The sequence below is a fragment of the Temnothorax longispinosus genome, chromosome 12, assembly GCF_030848805.1.
Source record: "Temnothorax longispinosus isolate EJ_2023e chromosome 12, Tlon_JGU_v1, whole genome shotgun sequence".
Lineage (NCBI taxonomy): Eukaryota > Metazoa > Arthropoda > Insecta > Hymenoptera > Formicidae > Temnothorax > Temnothorax longispinosus.
In genome coordinates, this window is record NC_092369.1 from 8,567,032 (window position 1) to 8,589,647 (window position 22,616).

The following is a 22,616-nucleotide window of genomic DNA, read 5'->3' on the forward strand; positions in this document are numbered from 1 at the left end:
AAACTCGAGAGTAATTTTTAAATTCTAAGCATTATTATTAAACAGTATAGAGATGTTCCTGACTCATTGTCAGATGAAAGTTATTTCATTTGATGCATACGGTGTGCAGTAATTCACGGGATAGCTTAATATCAAACAAACGAATCGCCGTAATGCATATATTAAAGCTGAGTTTGCATTTGGTCGAACGGCATAATTTGAAAACTCGAAAAACGAGTGATACCGCGTTGGACTTTTCGGAATGACAAGAAATGCGTAAAATGCGTTCAGCGTACCAAAAATCAGCCGTGCATACTTACTAGATGGACAAGAGTCTGAACTCTTTTGAGTTCTGTCATTTGTGTGTCGGCAGTTCGCTGTCAGTTGAACCAGAGGTGCTTAATGAAAGCACGAGCGGCAGCAAATGATGATGGAAATTAACTTGTGCATAATCTTGCCGAGAAGTACGCGCGGGGTTTAATTTTTAGTCGGCGAAATCTCTCACGCAGGAGCTTCACGTACGTGATAATGTCGTGCGGTCACGCAATTACGGTGACATTGATTTACGCGCACGCGTTTACGACCGCGGAGCCGCGAAGTAGGATTAAACAGTGCCGCGTGAGTTTGCTTCTAAAAAAAAGTTATTCTTACGCGATGAAACCTGATCCTTTGAAATGGTACGCGCACGATGATCAAGCCGAGCGCAATGGAGAGCAATTTTACCTCGTCTGCCGTACATCTGGTATAACGAAAGCGCTATAATAAAAGGAGAGTTCTGGGAAATTTTGAAAGTCGTGCAATCCGCGCATTAATCTGATCCCGCGTTGAGCAAAATATTTTATAATTTCGGATTTATGTTAAATTCATGCTAAATTGAATTTAGCACGAATCAGTCTAATGAGACACCGTCGTTATATTTTCATAAATAATTTTTAATATTGTGTGAATGTATAACACTTACTCTTTGTGGAACGCCCATCCTTGCGCGACCATGCCTAGGAGAGCCTTGTGCTTGCTGGCCTTGTTTCTCTTTTCTGTGCGTCTTCAATCCTCGTAGTAATCTCGAAAACGTTGTCTTCTTTTTGCTCGTGTTTTGTCCTTGCTCTGTAACAACGTGGAACGGAATAAATTATTAAAGAATAAATTTTAAAACAATAATGGAATATTATGTGGATTTAATAGGATATCTACTGGCAGAGGCAAGCAAATATTTTCTCGATTATCACGCACAATAATTATTCATCGATTTCTATTTATTTATTTATTTATTTCAGCCTCTCGTTTGATTTCCCGTATATTAAAATGAAGAATTATCCTTTTGCAATATAAATCAATCGATTTCACCGATACCGTTTTAAAACCATATTATTCATTTGATCAAAATTCTATAGAGTGCGATTGATCAAGAATCGTACGCGCAAATAAAAATTTATATTTCGATTATTATGCATTCCAATTCTTGAACAAACAGAATCGACGATATTACATTTAGCGCCGTAGTGAGGATAAAAAAATATTTAGTTGAATATTACAATATCAAAGTATCAGAGGTCTATTTGTCAGAATACAATTTTTAATTACTTTTGATGTTTGCAAAAGTTTTTATTTTGTGAATTACTTTATATTACAAAAGACGTACGAAATCAATAAAGGTTTGAGTAATTCGAAATAAATTAGAAAAAAGACTTTCTTACCAATTCGGAGTAACAAAATTAATTTATGGGAATTAATTTACGAAATTAAGTTACTTGCCCATGCGTTATTACTTTCAATCTTCTCTGCAGACAGATTATAAAATCTGTTAATTTCTGTTATCGTAATTCTATTTTCGGTATATCAATTGTTCTATTATAAATGCTTCAGAATCAGAAAGTCCCAAATACGAATATATGCTCTGATTAAATTTCCTATATCAGACAGCGAAGCATATCGTGAACATAATTCGCTCTCATAAATTATATTTCCGCCGTTCTCTGAATAGACTCGTCCGTTTATTGATAAGCGATGAGAGACGGCTGTTAAATCGATATGGATAAATTTCTATAAATACACGCTTATATATCTATATATTGAATTTTTTAAACGATTGTTGCGGTTTATAGCCATGTTTGTTTTTACCATTCTTTAACGGCCAGCATTCGCGGATAATATCGGACAAGAGCGAGCTTTAATTGACACGTAATGACCGATTCGTGAAGATTTTTCCGAAATTCCCAATTTGAGTAGCCACGAACTACGACTAATCTCGCAAATAATCGAATAAATCTGGGTTGCCCACAACATCGCTATTCATTAACGGATAATTCAGATGTGCCGCTAGTTATCCGGTCGCCCCCTCACAACACCGATATATTGTGTTAGTGTCAGCGCATCCGTTTATTAGCACTGTCATAGCGCCGCCTAATTAGCAACCTTTACGACGCGGACGGTAGCTGAAACGAATTATCGAGCTTTCGACCGAACGGTTATCATCAAAGTATCTCTAGGCTTTCGAAAATTAACTATTATACGTTATAAACCGAACAGATATTAACGAAAATTAACTATTTTTGCTGGGCATTTTCGATATTCGAGAAAACTGTTTGAGCGACACACGCTTAATTATCTATGTTCGTTAAAATATGCTATACTTTAAAATAAATCGCGATGAAATAATCTATTTTATTTTTATCACTCAGTATAACTGTTTTCGTTCAAAACGAGAGGAACCTCGTTTGACCTAAAGGACAATGACTTCAGATTACTTTTATCATTACATAGAAGTCTTCTGACTTCGCGTCGCGCTATTCTTCCTTTTTTCAATTCTCCGATTTAAAAACACAATATATTTAATATAAATTTCATGTTCGTGTTATTCGGACAAAGCTCTCATTGAAATTAAAAGGTAAATTGCACGCATATTTGCGAAAAACATGTCGCGGGGAAACCAATAAAGGTATTAATGTCGTTGAGATCGCACTAGTTATGTAGTGGCACGCGCATAATTACAACAGTATCGTTAACCGTACAATATTCCGATAGCGATAGTATTGCAAAATGGAGTTAATGCGCGGGCGGCGAACTAAATTTTCCCCGACCAGGCGACAAAGTGTTTACCGGATGGTTACTATTGGTTACGACATCCGAGTCGACATAACCAGCGATATCGTGATTTAATCAAGGACTATCGTAAAGCAATAATTAATGCCGCGCTGTATCGATTTCGAGCGCGAAGCGACGCGTTAGGACAGCGTAACGTGTTAATTAGGAGGCTGCGGTGGGGGTAGGAGAGGCGCGCCATTATGCATGCACGTATTTACGTAGAAAATTATTCGCGCGAGGAGGGAAACGAATTAACGTTGCCGCGCAATTATTACGGCCCGCATTTTGCAGCGAGCGCGTCCGCTGTTTCCGCAATAATGGCATTCGCGTCGCCGCGGCGCGCTATGCCGGCTACGGAACGGAAACTACTACTCATCTGCGCCGTGATATAACGAGATTATCAATGAACATCTAGATAGTTTTGTCTAACTTGAAAGTGTCTTCAATCGAATAATCGGCTGTAAAATGTAGATTGGACTAATACTAATAGTGTTCATCAGTATCTTTGCGAAGCACGTACTGGACGAATTGATCGCATCGTGTTTAAGCCAATAAGTCGATGATAAGCTCTTATCGGCGTAAGATCAATGGAATAGCGAAATAATCGAGTGGTTGCGTACTGTATTTATTGCATTATTACGCTTCCACGATGTTAAGACTGACACTTGATTGCAATAGATTCATATGGTAATATATTTTGGTAACATTTGCTATTAATATTAAACATAATCAGGCTACGAGATAGATAACTGATAATGAGTAATAATATCCAAATAATTTTTATATAGATAGCGTTACTTTTAACGGATTGGGAAACCAATCGCCTATTGCTATCACGAAAATTGATTCGCTCCGACCGCAATTATTCGGGGCCGCAATTAAGACGAGTTACAAGGATCTCCTGCTGCACTCGAGTGCATCTCTGTACGCGGGTTAACGGATTACCACCACGCGGCAAAGAGAGCATCCGAACGATCCTTACTTGACAAAGGATTTCCAAGAGCTGCAGGAAATACCGGGGGCTAATTTCCGAAATCGAACCAGCTGCAACGACCGTGGTGCGCCCATTTCCCTCACCCGCGCCGCGAGAAAGCGGGCGGGGTATACATCCATGAATCCCCCGGAAGCCACTATTATTCTAGAGAGGATCGTACGTATTTTACCAGCGGTCGGCGGGTGGCGGCAGCGCGCGAGCGATATGGGCAAAGAATACAAGAGACTCGCGGGACCAACGGGAGTTGGAATGTCGTCCCGTAATATCGGAAATATATCGCCCGGGTTGTAACCACAAGTCATGTTCAATCGAATGAATCGTATGGAATAAAAATAAACCTGCCTACACCGTGGAGACGGCGAAGGTCCAATACCCTCACTGGCGCGGCGCGGCGAAGGCCGTGGCGCGGGTTACGCGCGGGTGAACAGGGCGGAAAACGCGGTGGAGGAAGAAATTCGAGGAAGAGAAAGACACCGAGAGGAGAGAGAGAAGACCCGCCGCTTCCCGGAGGGTATAGGCGGCCCAAGAGCCCGACAGCCGAGAAGAGGGAACGAGCGTGAGAGGCGCGGGGGAACTCGAGAGGGGATCGAACAAATGTTCCGGCGGCACATGCATCAAATCCTGAAGTTGCGTGAGAGATGGAGTCCCTGCTTGCTCAGCGGCGAGCCGCGATAAAACGGCCGAGCCGAGTTCCACCCTCTTCATCGTCGTCGTCGTTGTCGTTGTCGTCGACGCCCGCTCCGAGTCGAAACGAAGCGTTCGAGCGGTAGGCACTTAGCGCATGAAAGAGAGGAACACGTGATAAAAAGTGCCTAATATAATACTTTATCTCGTGATAAAATTCCCGCGCTCTTGAATTAAACGCCAATGAGAAAGTGACGCCTTCTACTCTCGCTTGCGTTCTCATGAAATTTCGCGGAATGTCGTAATAATCGTTCGCGACGTTTCCTGCTTAAGCGATCAATGTCGATCGATATGTTTGCGCGCATCCATCTTGCCGACGTCGAGATGCGAGCATTCCCACCGTGAAGCAAGTTCGACGAGGGTAACAGCTGACGCGGGCTGTGCGGGAAATTGAGACGAGAAGGAAACGGGAAGGAGATCCCAGAAAAGGAAGAAAATACCAAGTTTCCACTGCTCCACAAAATTTTGATTGCAAATGTTGCCGTCAATTTTAAATAATACTTTCAATTACTGCAGCACGTTTTGTAATTAGATTGTCTTTTTTGTCGTTCCACAAAAATTATATTTATAAGCACCAAATAGAATAAAATTTGGTGCTTAGCAATTATTAAGCGATTAATTTAGTTAATTTTTCAACAAATTTTTCAGCAAAAATGCCTTATTAATAAATAAATTTCTTATTTAAAATTAATATAACTTAGAACAAACAAATTTAATATTCGCGAGCGTTGATTAACTTCAACTTAGCACATCTTATTGATATATGAAAAGCCAAGAATAGTTATAAAAAAAATATTTAATATTCTCAGCTAAAAGACTGTGCATTAAATAATCTCGCAATTCTTTCTGTTATCATATATTGAAGTTTCTCCAGCAATGATTAATGATTAACATTAACGATTAGTGATAACATTCCAGAAATTGCTTTCCTTCGTGCAAGGACATAAACGTCTCCATACGTCGCCGCGCCGTTCCGGCGGCGATGTTGAGAGATAGAGAGAAACAAAAGAAGCGGTAAATGCAGAAGTGAGAGTAAAGTGAGACACAGGGAGAATAGCTGCACCGAAAGACAAATACGGCGCCAGAGTCGGTTACGTTACAGCTGGCTGCATCCGCGCGCGACACTCTCTACGCCTGGCTCTGGATCTCGCCTCTCTTATTCCTCTTCCGTTTTATAGAGGCCGCCGATCCTCCATCTCTGTCCTCCCGACACGTACTCTAAATTGTAAGTACGTACCCCTCGAGCTTGCGCGAAGGTGGACACGAAAAATTATCCAATCCCCGAGATTCTGCCTTAGAACGCGTTTCGTCTTGGCTTCGCGCGCCGGTAGCGAATTTTCCCTCAAGCGTGGATTTAAACGTCAACGGGGATAATTTATTTGTTCTCCTTTTCTTTTTTTAAATATAATTTATCTCTTTGTTCGTTTTAATAACATGCTTCGATGCGATTATACGAGCTTACCAAGAAAAGAGCACGCAAGACAAGATAAATATCTCTTAAAAATTTTTATTGATGTATTAATATTATTTCAATGCACGCGAAATGGATATATCACAGTTGGTGACGACTTATTACGTTGATGATATATACATTTTGAATCAGCATTAAGATATTACTACATAAATATTCGAATGCCGGAGTACGTTCGAATAGGTATCTCTATCTTTTCTAGATTTAAAGAACTTACGAGAAGTTCGAAAACCATCGTAATTTTATTGCGCGGGGAATAAAACACATAATAAACAGGAAGTGCCCGGTTGTTTTTGGCCCATTTCAATTAGCTTTTCGTTGCTCGATAATAAAAGTTCAGATAGAGCGCCGCACGTGTAACTGAAACTCCGCGGTCTAATAATTAGTTCTTTGCGAGGGGTAGTGGGAATAGTGCGGAAGGTTGCCGACAAATTCAATTGGTTCCTTGTGAGGGTACCCCTTGATTATAACTGGACCACTGGGGAAAAAGAAGCGGGCAATGATATTTGCCCGGTTTTCGACTCCCGGCACGTTCCCCCGTAAATTACGAGGAGAGTTTCGTGCGCCCTTTTCCGCGGCGGGATGTTCTCGATTTTCCGCATTGTACCTCAACGCGAGAAGAATTTCACGTGCCGGCGGAAATGCGTTATTAAAGTCTGCGATTTTCTACCCCATCTTTCCTCATATTCTCTCTCGCTCCTTGCCCCTTTCTCGCTCTCGCTGTCTGGTATGCGCGTCCGGGCAAAACTTTCTCGTTGGCTCCTTCGTTGAATTGTTTTAGAGCAACCTGAAGAAGAAGAAGAAGAAGTCGACGCGAGTGAATGAAGAGGAGAGCGAAGGATAGAAGGACAACAGAGGGGGCGGGGATGGAAAAACTTTTCACGGAGAGAAGGGGAGAAGTTAACATTCTTCCCTCTGGCACGACCGCGTAAAAAGGAGATGTCGGGGTCAAGAAGCGTCTTACGTATTCTGCAAGCTCAGGTTTACACGCCCGAGTTATGGCCAGAAAAATCGGAAGTTCGCGGCCAGAAAGTGGCTGCCGCCGAGTGCCTCGCGTGTGACGCGCATAATAAAGTCGCGAAGATGCAACTTGGGGAAACGTTTGTCGGTACCCCGGAAGTGAAATGTCGAGGAAGAAGTGCCACCAGCGTGCCAAATTTGATTTTCAGACGGGGACGGGAGCTGGCAATCCGGCTAGAGCATACTTACATAGTGGAAAGACAATGTTCCTCGAGGGGGCCCTCGGGGGGGACGGTCGTAAAACCTCGCAAACACGAACTACTTTGGAGTAGCGGGATTCTATAAGATGTACGTGATGCTGCCAGACACCTCGTAAATGGTCCTTCCGCGGTGATCTTGATGATGACGTAAAGTTCGCCAGATAACGATAACGTTTAACATTTCGATGGAGAATTTGTAATCATCGCGATACTCGCTAAGTTCCTTGCCGTTTGTAACATTTCCTTCAAACATAAACTTGTATTGTAACATTTTTTCCTATTATTTTCCAGATAATTGTCGAACTTTTTCATGTATTTCTTTTAAATTCGATTCGTAACATCGCGCGCATTACGTTTCTCACATTATCAAATCCCTTCTCCGCATCTTAGAAAAGAAAATATGCGGAAATATTGCATTTGCGAGAGCCACAGGCGTAATTCTGCTTTCAGGGAGAATTTTCGTCAGCTCGACATCGACTACCTTTCTCGCCTATAACGCCTGCGGACCCTCGCAGAGGGAGGACAAGTCCGTTATTATGAAAATCCTTAGCGGGCGAAAGCCGGGTTATAAGCATGAATAAAATAAGCGGTATTAAAATCCACTTTCTTCTCCCCCTCTCCCTCCTGCACCTGTCCCATCCAACGCCTCTCCCTCCTTCCTGCCTGCCCCAGGTAGGCGCTGAGGTTCGGCTTCGCGGGCGGAGTAATGGCATTCCTCTTCTCCTTTCTCTTCTTCCTCCTCAACAATTTACTTCGGAGCGCTTCTCTATCTAAGCCCGCGGCTGTTCTTCCTGTTTTCACCGCGTCGGTTATTCGATAAATGCGATTCAGCGCGAGATCTTTCGGTGCACGGAACGAGATCTACGATAGCCCAAAGAAGCAATTGGTCGATTATCGCTGAACGGAATTACTTGGACATCAGAAATAGCCAGGAATAAATAGTCACGTTTTGGGTATTAATACTAACAATTCTAAAAATATCTCTTTAAAAAACAGAATAAAAAGAAAAAAGCAACAAAAGTATTTTCTACGCCTATTAGATTGTAAAATATGCGACACTGAAAATTGATAAACATTTTCGATTTATACAATTGTCTTGTGGCACTCATTTGACAATGAGGAATTTAGAGAGCAGAGAAAAAAGTTTAAATTTTATTGATTTTTATACAAGGATCTGGATCCCACTATTTGACAACGGGTATCAGCAGCTTTATACCTGTCGTCGGCGGGCGATTTATCTGCGCGGGTAGCGATGCCGAAATAAATTATTTGAAGCCTACCCCCTTCCCGGGGGAGTCGGGCGACCGGTTTTAGAGGTAGTTCTATGGTAATGACGGAAGTACATGAATATTGAAGGAGTAATCTTCGCGGTTTATGGCGTGTCCTTTTCGCGACGCAGCCTCTCCACGGCCCCCGCGGCGGCAAAGTTGGGTCAATATCGGTTTAAAGTTCGCTATTTTTTTTTACGGCGTCAAATAAATGGACCAGGGCCGAGATAAATGACGAGAGTATGCCGATATTATCGGGCGATCCATTTTTCACTCGAACGATATTGTTCGTGTCGGAACGTGGCCGGCCTCCGAGAAGTGAATAATTAATTATACGGTTGTAATCAGTAAAAATATTTGATCAATATCGTTAAGCTGAACGGAGCCCGATTTAAATCTAAAATTCTCCGCTGGCAATATTGCACCGTCCGATGTATGCAATAATAAAATAACACGCGTCCCACGCTAAAAGCAGATTCACTGTGTTCTAACGAGCAATTATGTGAGCGTATAAAGCTTGATGTGTCGGGAATAAGCAGTAATTGCATGGATGTCCAATTAACAACTGTATATCTAAAAGGTTTGTATCCTATTATTTCTTTTAACGATTCGACGAATAACACACGTTGAGTCAATGTTATATTTCAACGAGAAAAAGTCGAGAGTATTTTTCTTTCCCATCACGTGCGCTGCATCGATTAACGCCGAATTTATGATTCGCTGGATGTCTTTTTTTATGAGAGTTATAACGTAGATTTAGCAAGTAAAAGCAAGGAAATTAATTGTGAGATTAGTGTTAACCGATGCTGGAGGAATCAATGCTAAGTGAAATTATCCAGTGAGAGTACCCCCAATGAAATACGATTGGTATAGATACGAAGTGGAGAGAGGTAACGAAGGTTACGAAAGCTGGATGCGCTCCAAGGCATGCGAGCGAACGGTGTCCCAACGTGAACCGCCTCACGCTGACGGGAGGGTTAAATGTTCTATCGAGATTTATTCACACGGTTACATAAACGTACGAGAGTGCAGTTCCTAAATATTATTACAAGACAAATTACCTGAAAAAACAATTTAAAAAACTAGAATTCCTGCAGCTTTTAATTTCAACCAACTAATTAACTTCAACTATTTAATTGATATACGTAATAATAATTACGTAATTTTTTTTAAGAATAACTTACAAATTTATTTGCAAATCGTGAGTAATAATTTCCAGATTTTTTATTTTTGCAGATCATTGGGGTGCATCATTTCAGATATAATGCATCAACATGTTGTAGACTTTTTTTTAAAGCTTTTATCTCAGTCAGAAATTTTTATACGCGAGCAAGATAAGATGGCTATAAATCACTTATTAGAACCTAGTATTCCATTCTATAAGTTTCTCTTCTAGGATTTTATTTTTTGATATACCACAAAATGTGAAGTATTCTTCGGCGTAATAAAGATTGTGTGCAAATATACGAATAAGCAGTTAAAAGAGAGTTTCATTCAATTTTTGCCTACATTATCACTCTTGAATTAACCAAACAACTATCGCTACATATTAATTCATCTCTTTGCAATGTATTTATACCGGCCCGGAAGTGACAGCAAAACGTGCAAGAGTGAGGTACGCGACGCAGAGCGTCCAAGGAGTATGTATATCAGGAGTTCGACGAACACTTCGAGCCCTTTATGGACGAGCGGAATCCGGATGAGACACGAAAACAGATGGGAAAACGGAGAGAGCGGTGGGCGGAGGGCGGAGGGTGCGAAAACTGGATGTGCTCCAAGGCATGCGGGCAAGTGGTGTCACGTGCACGGGCTTGCGGTTCTCGCGGCGTCACGTCGAGAATCACGTCGAGAGACTACTCCCTTTCCCCCGTCCGGGTGCGGTTGCGTCGTCATTGTCTATTCTTCCCTATTTCGTCACGCTTTTACCGCGTCGCTTCGCGCCGCCCGGTCGGAGCTCTGTTCTCTGTTTGTGTCGTTGTCATGACTACCATTCGCGTCGGCGAAGGTGGTGCGTATGTATGTACACAAAAGTATCAGACCTTGCCCGTTCTTTTTTTTTGCGGCGACGCGACGCGACGTGTCCGCCAACGGGGTGACGTGAGGTTCGAGGTACACTTGTGCTCTTTGCAAAGGGGTTACAGCGATACGTATACGCGAGTTCACGTCGCCAAAACGATTACTTTTCATTGCTGCGTTCTTTTCTGCAATTCATGTCTGTCTACTGTTTTAATTGGGAGCGAAACGCTTTTTATTTCAACAAGGAACGTTCACAGAATACGATGATGCCTTGGGAATCTCGAGGAAATATCGTAAGTACTAAGTCGTTCGTGTTTTATAATTATTAAAAGATAAGGCAGGATTTGATGGAACATTTAATAAGATAAAGCATTATGTCTGACAATTTAGTACCTCATTACAGCAAAAGCTAATCTACAATAGCGAATAATAATCATTCAATCACTCGCATTATCATGTATCACCTTATTCTTATCTAGCCAATTCTGTTACGGAATCCCATTATTTCTGAGCGCTTCCCATACAAGTATTGTCGATGCGTGACTCTGTCAGAGAGATTACGATCCTCGATCGCGTATCTTAATTGTATACGCTTTACGGAGGAAGTTATTACTCTTTTTCATTCTAAATTGCTACGCGTTCCGGTAAATGCCGCAAAGAATAAGTTCCACCTGCCCGGACCCCTCTTCTCACGCAAAAATTAAATCGTTGCGCGCCGAACAATACGCGTGCCTAATTTCTGAAGACGCATAATGACAATAATAATACCGGCGGAGCGCGTTTCTGAGGAAGCCAGGAATGCGGATAAGGGGATAATGAGAATGTTTTGTAGCAACGCCGCCGCGGATGCAATCGTCGGGGATTCTTCGTGCCTCGTATAAAACGCCATTGTATTCCACGTACGGTAGCGCATACGGGAAACGACGTGGGTAGGTCCCCGCGGCCCGCGAACGATACTATTGGCGATCGCGATACCGTGATTGTCACGCGGATAACCCACGCATGCAAAGCAGTCGCAATTAAGCCAGGAATGATTTGCATAAAGGTATTGTTTAATGGGAGAGAACGACTGCGTGTAGGCGAGAGACAAGGGACAGGATGCGCCGGCTGAGAGGGAGTGAGAGAGAAATGCCCAGTGATGAGCTCACGATAATTCGATTGCATTCCGTTGCCTGTACGCCGGACGGCCGCGGCGGTCAATGTTCAACGGCAAAGCAGTTATCGGCATTGCAACCGGTGTCAATTAGCCGCAAATTGTAGCCACGCAGGGTAAACACTTGCGATAAGAAATAACAGCCCGATTGTGACGAACATTCTCGTCCCGTGAGACGTCGATGCATTTTAATATCTATCAATGTGTTTTTTTAATACCTACGTCGGAGTCTATTCTTCTGCGATGGTGGTCCTTTGATTTATTTTTACCTTTAAGATAAAACGCGGCACGGGAAAGAGATGTGTTATCATTATCATTATCAATCATTTACGGAAGACAGTATCCTATCGTTAATCGCGGAACCGCGGAAAAGATTAACGTGCGCGAAGCGCACAACGGAGAAATGATCGCGAACGCGACGCGAAACGAGGCGTCGTGCTTTATATCCTGCTTGTAGGAAAGCAGGACGTCAATCTTTCTTAGATTAACGCATTCCCTACTGGCGTGCGCGCGCGCTCGTTCCGCAAGCGTTCGGGGCGATGATTTACGATGTTATATTTCCCCCTGGCGGCATTTGAAATGGAGATGTTTCAATGGCAAACGTCCGCGGAGGGAAGGACGGAGTTCCGTTGCGACACGGCGTCGTGAAAAGCAACGGCCTCGAGTAGCTGTTAGAGGAAACGCGGCTATTACGAACGTATCGAAGTTATTAATTTCCGTCCGCGCGCTACTACGTTATACCGTCCTCCCATCACGTCCACGTCACCGTCCGTTTCGTTAACGAGCGCATCCCTTCGCCAGCACGTCGGTCGCTCCGTGACTTCGCGAAGGACACGGGGAAAGTTGCGCGAGCTTGAATAAAATATTTCCAGCTCCGTGAAGCACCGCAGGTACGCAAATCGCTTGGTCATTGCGCGATTGATCGGATAGCCAGACATATATTCCGACGAATAAATATCGATATAACGAGAATCTTCGCGTTTACTATACAATAAGCGGTACCGACATCGGTATTTCCGACAACGTTGCTGTAAAGATTAATATCTCAGTTATATTTTATCGCTATTTAAATAAGTAGAAGTCTCACTTTCAATAAACTTTCCAAATTAATAAATTTCATAAAAATTCATTAGAATTATATCCACAAAAAGATCTCAGCGATGTTAAAATACACATGTTTATCATGCAACTTTGATAACAATAATAGCAAAACAAATAAATTTCAATACTTTTATATTTTTGAAATTTTTCGCTTATCAATCATTCACGCCTCAAAATTTTCCAACGTTTCATCAAATTCCATCAACGTTTTCCCCGTTACTTTCGCGCAAAATTTTTCCCAGATTCTTCCAAATTTCAAAAAAAATCTCTCAATACGATAACTCTGGAGATAAACCATACGTTCGCGAAATACAGAAGGATGAGATGTGCTGAAGAATCGCGCGCGAACTGCTCTATTTACCCAAGTTTCCTTATTTGCGGTGCTTTGTTTTACGAGCTTTGCGCAAAGGTGGAGCGCTATAAGTCGTAAAGCAGTATGATGGCGTTGAAAGCATATACTCGTATCTTTTTATTACCTTCATCATTCAATTGATGTACCACTAAGAAAGTTAAGCTTATGCCGCTTTATCACCTACATCGCGCTAAGAGACTCGACTCGGCTTTAATATATCGAGCTTAATTCCTCTCCGCCGTGAAAGCACCTCTAAGAATAGCTTCTTTCGCGACGCTGCGTAATGGCCATAAAGTATCGCCAATCGAAGCGTTGACATTATGGAGTAATAAAACTGTGATATAAGATTTTTCTGGTCACTTTTGTCGAGTCAGTAATAAGCATTATAATTACTTTATTCTATGAGAACGAAACGGGACTCAAAAATAATATTTATTTTCCGCTACATTTTCAGATTATTATACCCTCCCACCCTTCCCGCGCTATATCGTCCGAGATGAAAAGCCAATCGGCCAAAGCAATGTCGCTAAAAGCACAATAACTGGGCCGCGAATCGCGACGGACAAATCGCGTTACGGCAATCATTGCAGAGCGCCCATGCGACTCGCTTTTTCCTCTTTGCGCGAAAGTTCCTGTTGATTGCCGGCAGTGATTCAATTGCTCGTACGGAAACACAGCCGGGACGCGCGCCGTCAGAGAGCAATCGCGTTAAAAAGCCTTGCCGTTGGATTTGTCGTTCGAGAAAACGCGTTCCGTTACCTCCTTTTTTCCCCTTTCCTCTTACCGAATGTATTTTCGATCGAACCCTTTAGTTAGACTGCAAAAAACGGCCAATGGAGTTGCAATTCGCCGCGTTGTTATCCAGACGCCTGAGGGTCGATCACACATCTTTCACATAGCAAACGACAAAAGAGGAGGGGAAAATAATTGAAAAGGAGTCTGATCGCATTAACGAGAAAAATATATTTCTGTTCGAGTCACTTTCAAGAGATTGACGTGAAAAAAAGCTAAATTTTGTTAAACTCCACAACAGATCTGATACCTACCAGTTTGTCTGAACCGTCATTTCGTTGCATTGTTGTACGGAAAAACGTAGAAAAGTTCTTTGAAACTAGATTGGTTTCCTTTTCATATCTTTCATTCAAATCGTATCTTTTCTATTATATCTTTCCCTTCATTTACGTTCAAAAGTTACTGATTCTTGATTCTCTGTGCGTCACCGTACGTATGTATGAAACTTTATATACGACGCGACAAATCTAACCGCGTGTCACGGAATACAAACGGAATCGCCGCCGTTTGGATTTTAGATGAAAGCTCGGTATGTTGGTGCAATTCAATGTGCGGCGAGGTACACAAATGCGGCTTTCCCTATCGGGATTCCGATCCAGACGGACCAGATCTGCTTTCCCGCAGATGCGTATTTAGCAATCAATGGCCAAGGAATCAATCCACCGAGTAAGCATTCCAGCAATTGAATTTGCAAACGACTATCAATTTACGCACTGTACAATGCATTACGTGTCTTTATAACTTTTTTTTAAATAAAAATTAATTTTTTTATATATAACAGTGCCAATATACAACGTGGGATAACATAAAATTTTTGTTGATATTAGTTGCAAATTTCCCACGTCATTTAGTGCCGCTTCGGGAGATTTTAAGATAACCATTTTGAGATAAAATTCTAGTACCAGTTACATATTTACGAAAAAAAATTGTGTTTCACGAAGATACGCGCATTGGTATTTTTTATTTGAACAGGTGCTTGCATGTCGCATACGGAATTTCATAGCGGCTTCAAGACGCGAGGAGGACGATATACACTATCGTCGGCTCCGGCACGACCGTCACAGTAAGCGGAACGTGACGTTGGCGAAATGCACTTGCATGAAGGATAAACGCGTCATTCTAGCTGGTTTCCATTCCGTATGAGCGATGAGTTTCGACACCAAAGAACGTTCAATGTTTTTGCTACAATAATCCCGCAAACATTGTTCGAGATCGATGTGTATGGCAATGCGCAGTGATTTATTTTTCCTTTCTTAGCGCGCAAAAAAGTATAATTACGTTAAAATCACAATAAACTCCATTATCATGAAGCAACTATCAATTATTTGAACGATTATTGACGGAAAAAATCTTCCTAAGATGTGACAACTTTTAACAAAATTTCGAAAAACAATATCAGCAATTAACCTTTTTTTTATATAAATCATTTATCTTCAATTATACAGATATTTATAATAAGAGTTATAAACTGTTAGTCGGCTGTTCCTATTCGGAAAGCGAAGACACGCACGTGATATCTCGAATTTGATGTACGACGCGCAAACGTACGATACATTCATTACCACTCATCCCGGTGCGGATACCGGCACTAGTATAGCGTGCGCATTACTATCCGAGGAGGGTAGAATATACACGCTATGCAAGGATAAGCGCACTTCCCCAACTTCTCTCTCCCTCTCTCTTTCTCTGTCTCTGTCTCTCATCGCCGCGCCTCTGCTTAGCCGCCCACCTCTTACTTGGATTCCAGTCCAGACAAACAGGCTTGCTCTCTCACAGTCCGCGCGTTTCGCCAAGCAAGCACAACTCGCGCGAGGGTATTTGCGTATCCCGGCAACCCCCACCGAGATTCAGGCTCGGTTCTGGCTCTCTCGGCTCCGGTTCGGTTGGTCTCCCCGCCGTTGTGTACTACGCGACAACTGCTAAGTGCTGGCAAGCAATCCTGGCATCGACGTCTCTTACACGGAATTACTGTTAAGCGCGCGCCGCTTCGCGCGTTTCCGCCCTAAACTGATTAGTCCCTACGATTCAACGGAGTATCTCTACCGTGCCGTGCCGTGCCGTGCCGTGCGGTACCGTGAGGGGCAGGATCGAGAATTTCACGAGGGCGCCTGAGAATCAGCTCGTCGCTGGTCAGGAACGCCGGAAGACGAGTCGAGGGGTGTCAACGACTTCGCCATTGAACGTCGGGCACGTCGACTCGAGGAATTTTGAAATTTAAGCAAGAGTTACGGGAATCATTCACAGTAGCATTTATTCCGCTACGATGTAGATTCCTCCCTCCATATTTGATTCCGTATGAATGCAAAGCATTTTTATGGCTTAGAACATTTCATAGTGGCAACAATAGTAAATATTTTTTTACAAATATATATATTTAAGGAGTGCACACGAGGACAATACATCTTTTGTTTCAGAAAATTAAATGGAAAATATATGTTTCCAATAAATCAATTAAATTGAATTGGCAACATATATGCTGATCGAATAAATATGAAAAATATGATCAAAATAATGCTTTTGTAAAATCGAGCTCACACTCTCCCCTGCAGAAAAAATTAAGATTAAAATTTGTAGAAGCAAAATATAAAACATTCAATTAAAGCGAGATCTGTTTAGCAAATATACTAATCATGTTCAACTAAATAAATAATCAAGAACTTGAACTTTTTAATGGAAAGGAGACAAAAGTAGAAAACACGTTAGTGTTTAAGATAAGAATATCATCAAGAAGCAAGGAAAAAGGGAGATAGGAAAGGAGGGAAGAGAGGGAGGGAGGAGAGGAAAAGAGAGAGAGAGAGAGAAAAAACTCCATCTCAATTATGTATTCATAGTTGGAAAAAATATAACGCACGAGAGTGGCGGTAGAAGTCAATAGAAATGAAATATCAACGCTAGGTCCCCCGTCGGTCCTACGGTTTTCTCTCAGCCGCCTTTCCAATACGGGATCTAAAGTGTTTTTCGATATCACGAAAAATTCCGCCGCGCCACGGCGCGCATTCCTCGTCTTGGTTTTATTTCTTCTCTCCCAGGCGCGAGGCCGATTGCATGCGCTCTAGTAATATAAGTACCTTCTCGAGCGTGTATCTCACCGGTGAAAATCGTGGTGGACCCGTGCGCCGCGCCGTCGCGCCCGGAGGAAAATACAATCGTAACGTCGAATATTTCTTACATGCGATACGATATATGAATGATATCAGATGGCAGTAAATATTCATTCAAAAATGCCTTATTGTCATCTTTATAATGCAATCGCGTACAAGTAGATGCGAAAATATTATATTGCCTTAGTGAATAAGGCTTGTATTTATAATCGATATCTAAATTACGCGAATTTCGTATCGAAAAGCATATCAGATGAGATACTCAGAATAAAGTTTCAAAGATACAGACAGTTCAATGGTCACATTTTAATTAAAGATTAATTGAGATTGTACTCAACTAAATGTGAACAGTAATACGCGCGCGATTTCTCTCCCGTGAAATTTAGAATAGAATTGCAAGCGCAGTATATTTTAAATGTAAAAATCTATGTATTATTAACAAATAACCAATATCTCTACGGGTTTCCATTACATTAATTACTTAATCCGATGATTCGCGTATTGCTCCACGCTAATCCAAAAGTACTGAACAAATTACATTTAAATTAACAAAAACGCGATGCGAGGTACAATGAAATCTAACAACAAGTCTCAAAGAAATTATTATTGCCCGTAAATAACACGATAAAATAGTATATTTTATCGTGTATAATTTATAATCGCGCGAAATACTTGGTCTAATAAACAGTCAATACATTTACAATCGTTAATCGTGGGAGTTAATCGATCACGCGCGTTGGCAGTAGCTAATTGTTCGAAATAATCGCATGAGGCCTCTTCTGGCTTTCGACACGATTGCGTTTCGATGGGTAAATGCGAAACAGTACGCGCTCGTCGACTCGAATCCCGTCGCGCGACACACACGGCGCGGCTTTGCGTATCAAAATAAATATCAAGGCCGAACATAAGCCAGCCTTATCGACACGAAATATTTTTTAACGTATTTTATGAAATAACTACGCCAAATATTCTGTTTTTTTTTCTTTAAAAACATTCTTAGACTTCAAATCAAGTTTTTTTTACTTTCAATCATTCTTTTCTCAAACTCTCTTCTCATCTCTAAAAAATGTTACAAGATTTAAACAATATTAACATACACATATAATTTCTTTAAAATCATCAATTGTTGAACTGAAAGAAATAAAACTCGGACAGTGTCTTAAAACAAAGTTCATCTTCTCAATCGAATTGTGATTGCGAATATAACTCAACAAGTAACTTCAAGACAAATGTTTCAAGACTTATTTCTCCTAAGTTCTTCAGCTGAAAGCGATAGAGTAAATATTATATAATATCACGAGAACTAAAGATTCTGTGTATTATCTTCGTCTTTACGCATCAAATTCAAATTACGTTCAAGTTCAATAAAATCCTATTACTTTGTGTAAATCAAAATTGCATGGAAATAATCTCTTAAGTTTTCGTTGCTATAAGTAGATTCACGAATAATAACATTATCATTCTTGACGATGTTAAGAAGCTTAAGAAGCTATGGGCAACCGCAAGTTAAGCCATCGACGGACTTCTCCCGGTTTGAATATGGGATTACAGGTATATGTTCCTCGATCGATATTATCCGCGTTTTACATAATAAACGAGGTGCAGAACAACGGCGTTATCCGATGCGTACAACACGATATCACAGTATAAGTACTGTGACGATACCAGCTTGGAAAAAAAAAAAATAGTGGCGATCGACTATCAATTGCCAAGACGCGTGGCGCGAGATATTTCTATATAACGACGCAGCATTCGCTGCGTATCGCAACAGCGAGGAAGGCAAGCAATGTCAGTTCGCGATTGCTCCATTGTTAGACCATTTAGATATGTTTCATTGGTAGAGACGTGCACGAATGCGATGTGGGTAGAGACGATGTGCCTTGGCCCTTTAGAAATCGTACCGCGGGAATCGTATGCATGCATTCGCCGCGGGAATCGTGCAAAGCATGCAATCGATGCATTAAATAAGCTCCCGCATTCAAATCTGATGTAGCCTGGCTCCTTTCGTAAGCCTCGCGTACCTTGGTGTATAGTTTTCTCAATCCATTACGGAATTACTGCGTTCCCGTAAAATGATTTCTACACCGCGAATACGTCAAATAAATCAAGCGAAAGAACGTAATTGAGGACTCCGTGTTCAAAATGCTCCTCTATTAACCGGCGTAATTTATGTTGCACTGTCATGGAAAGTTGAAAGTATGGAAGTAATAAACGAAATAATTGGTTTTCTGACACTGTAGACGCAATATTATTAATGCTATTGCGATTAAATCAGTCATGAGGATAACATTTTTATGCAAAGTACATTCTTAATAGCACGAGACATAAAAAATAAGCTACCAAAAATAATATTTTTTCGATCCTAATGATAACAGTAATAGAGTAATGACAAAATATACGTACGTTTATTATAGACGTCCTTAATTGCAACGCTTTACTATTCAGTACCTTGCTTTACTATTCAGTAATTAAAGCGCATAGGCTAATTACGGTTAGTAGGGTAATTCACGATCAATGGAGTTATTTATAGTTCAAACGACCTATTCGTGTGTTAATGGCGATATAAAATGTATCTATGTCGCTTGATATCTTGATATCTGAATTTATCGCCGAATAAAAAACAACGTTACGTTAATAACCCGCGCATTAGTACCCAGATGGCTATATGTCGGCCGCACTCGCGGGTACAATACTTGTAAACTCGTGTACACGCGTTCCAGTTTCCTGTTTCCAGTTTCGCTTCGCAAATGAAAGGACAAAGCGACGAAGCGACCGACGAGGCGCAGGCGGAGAGGCTCAAGTTTTCTCCTTTGCGCCTCTTAAATCTTAAGCAGAGACAAATGAAGCTGCGAAGTCTAGGCGCGACTTACCGTTAGGAGGGAACTCGTAGAAGAACGCAGATCTCGGGCTCAGACAACTGTAACAGAGGAAAATTACGGTTAAAATATGCTAACAATTAAAGGAACGACGCGGCGCGGCGTCCGCGCCGCTTGGCAAACCGCCCGGGCGTCTATGCGCTTTTCCGCTCCGTTTCCCATTCGTTTTCACCCGCAGCGATATTTCGCCGTGGTTACCGTCGCTTACCGAACAAACACGGTCAATATACCGGTCGCATCGAAGTGACGCGGGTATCGATGTTAAGCGTAATAGAGTGATTGGTCGTCGGGATTTAATACTTCCTTTGATACGCGAAATGGATCGACCAGCGCGCGCATTTCGATGCTATTACAAGCCGATAATAAATTCACCAGTGTTTACAGGGTTAATTTCAATTTAGTTAATACGTATTATTTCAATTTAATACGTATTATAGCGGCGCGATTTGGCTTCTCGAGTTTAACGCAGTCATTTGCGTAATGCGTGAAATAGTAGTGAGAATTATTCGCGAAACATATTTTCCTACGATGACTATCTTCTACGAAACATAGAAAGGAAAAAAGTAGAAAGTTAAGATAATTATTTGACAATATTTTGCGTAAATTGTTTAATGCTTATATATATTCTGTAATCCAAAGTAATTTTTACTTTGACTAATAATACAAATTGTGTTGAAGTTGATAAGTTCAATTTACATCAAGGGTGAAAAGATTCGATATTTATATTTCTTAAATAATATTGCATTATATAATAACGGTAAATGGAAAAATTGTCCTCTTTATGCAGTAATCTTTCGTATTTTTTTTTTATTATGTGCCTCTATGTATGACTATGATGAATGAAACGAGATACCAAAATCATCATGCAACAGTAGATTTAGTAATAATTATGATCGCTTTTTTTTAACAATTCCAATTAAAGAAATCTTGCTTCCGCAAATGTTGTTCATGTTTAAAGTCGTGTAAAAAAAATATGAAAAAACAAATAAAGAGAGAAAAATAGTACCTATGTGTGGCTTTGCGAGCTAATGATATTAATTGATTTACAAGATTAACCAACCAGATTATTTAATTGCAAATTGAAAAAAGAGGCTATTCTAAATAAATAATAGGAAAAACATGACTATTTTTTGCTTCTATTATATGTAACAAAATTTAGAGTTGTCATTCTTTTTCTAGAATTCTGACTGCATATGAGTAATTGACAAACGAGTAATTGAAATATAACCAACGTGATGACACAGGTGATCCTTTTCCATTTAACCGTACGGAAGGGTACGCGTAAATTCCAATGTACGTCTCGGGACACGTGAAGCATCGTGTCGCCGTAAATGGCGGTATTTGCCGAAGTATCCCAAGTATCTCTCCCCGAGCGCAGTCGATCTCTTACGGTAGATCACGCCGGAATGTGCGCGCGCGGCGATTTCCGGCGTTTCCAATGTTAAGGGTCGAGCGCGCACTAATCGTCTTATTGGCTGATCCAACGTTCCCGGTTTCTATCGAACGTCCTGCACAAAGCGATCCAACGCCAACGGTAGGAAGTCGAGAAGTGTCGCGAAGGGTACAAACACATTGCGTACGACGGTACGACGACGCGGGAAGGACGATAGCCCGAGGGATGGAGAGAGGGAGAACGGCGAAGAGAGGTCGGTAGTTCACGTGCCAGAGAATCGGTAATAGCGCGTCGTATCTTGCCTCAATGTATCCTGATACAACGCGCCGTAATACTAACCGCATACTAATAGGATCCTTTGACGAAAAGCTAACATCTCTCAGCGGGTAAACCGCGCTGCAATTCCGGTCGGGCCACTCCCGGCCTTCTCGCCGGCGCGGCGCGGCGCGGCCAGCCTTCTCTTCCTCTGTCTCCATCTACGGTCCATCCGGAATCGATTGCCTAGAGTGGCCTCTTCTCCTCAATGGATTCGTAATAGATTCCGCCGACAACACAGTACAAACGAAGAATATCCCTCTCAAAGATCGGCACCGCGCTCGGAATTCGCAATAGGTATATAGCTTAGCTATTATTCGTAACGTCGATTTCACGAGAGATAACAAAATTTTTGCTGGCAGTTTAATGAACTTGTATGAAAGAAGCAAAACGTAGAGAATTTTTCGCTTTCCACGCGATTAAATCTTCGAAAAGTTATTAAGTTACGCATTATTGAAACCCGAGAGTTATTTACTCGAGAGTAGCAAAATCGATCGCCGCCGATTTGTCACGTCGATTCGAACGTATACAACTGTATTGGGCTTCCTTCCTTGTTAAGCTTATAGCATTCCAGACTTAGAAGGAACGATTGCTTCTTTCTTAGATAACGGCGAACGTCGCTATGTGCCAAGTAGCAATCGATTTAGGGCTGTTAAGAGTCATGATTACCACGGCGAGAGTGGTCGTCGGAAGGACGCCCGTACTTCCGAGTTGAACGACACAAATGGATGGTAAAACGTTTCCGCCGTCCGCGCGGAGAATCCTGATGAAGCCGCGGAAATGAGAGTAAACGGAAGCTAATATAAAATATGCAAGACGG

The 22,616-nt window shown here is 41.6% G+C and overlaps 1 protein-coding gene across 4 annotated transcripts in view; it reads right to left on the minus strand.

Moving 5' to 3' along the window:
* Nucleotides 1–22,616, minus strand: part of LOC139823356 (uncharacterized) — a 298,137-nt gene that overhangs the window by 46,482 nt on the left and 229,039 nt on the right. For all 4 annotated transcript variants that reach the window (XM_071795806.1, XM_071795808.1, XM_071795807.1 and 1 more), the window contains exons 4-5: nucleotides 20,083–20,129; nucleotides 941–1,083 (exon numbers count right to left, since the gene is read on the minus strand). In XM_071795806.1, the coding sequence (XP_071651907.1) occupies nucleotides 941–1,083; nucleotides 20,083–20,129 (190 nt within the window). The remainder of the gene's footprint in view (nucleotides 1–940; nucleotides 1,084–20,082; nucleotides 20,130–22,616) is intronic.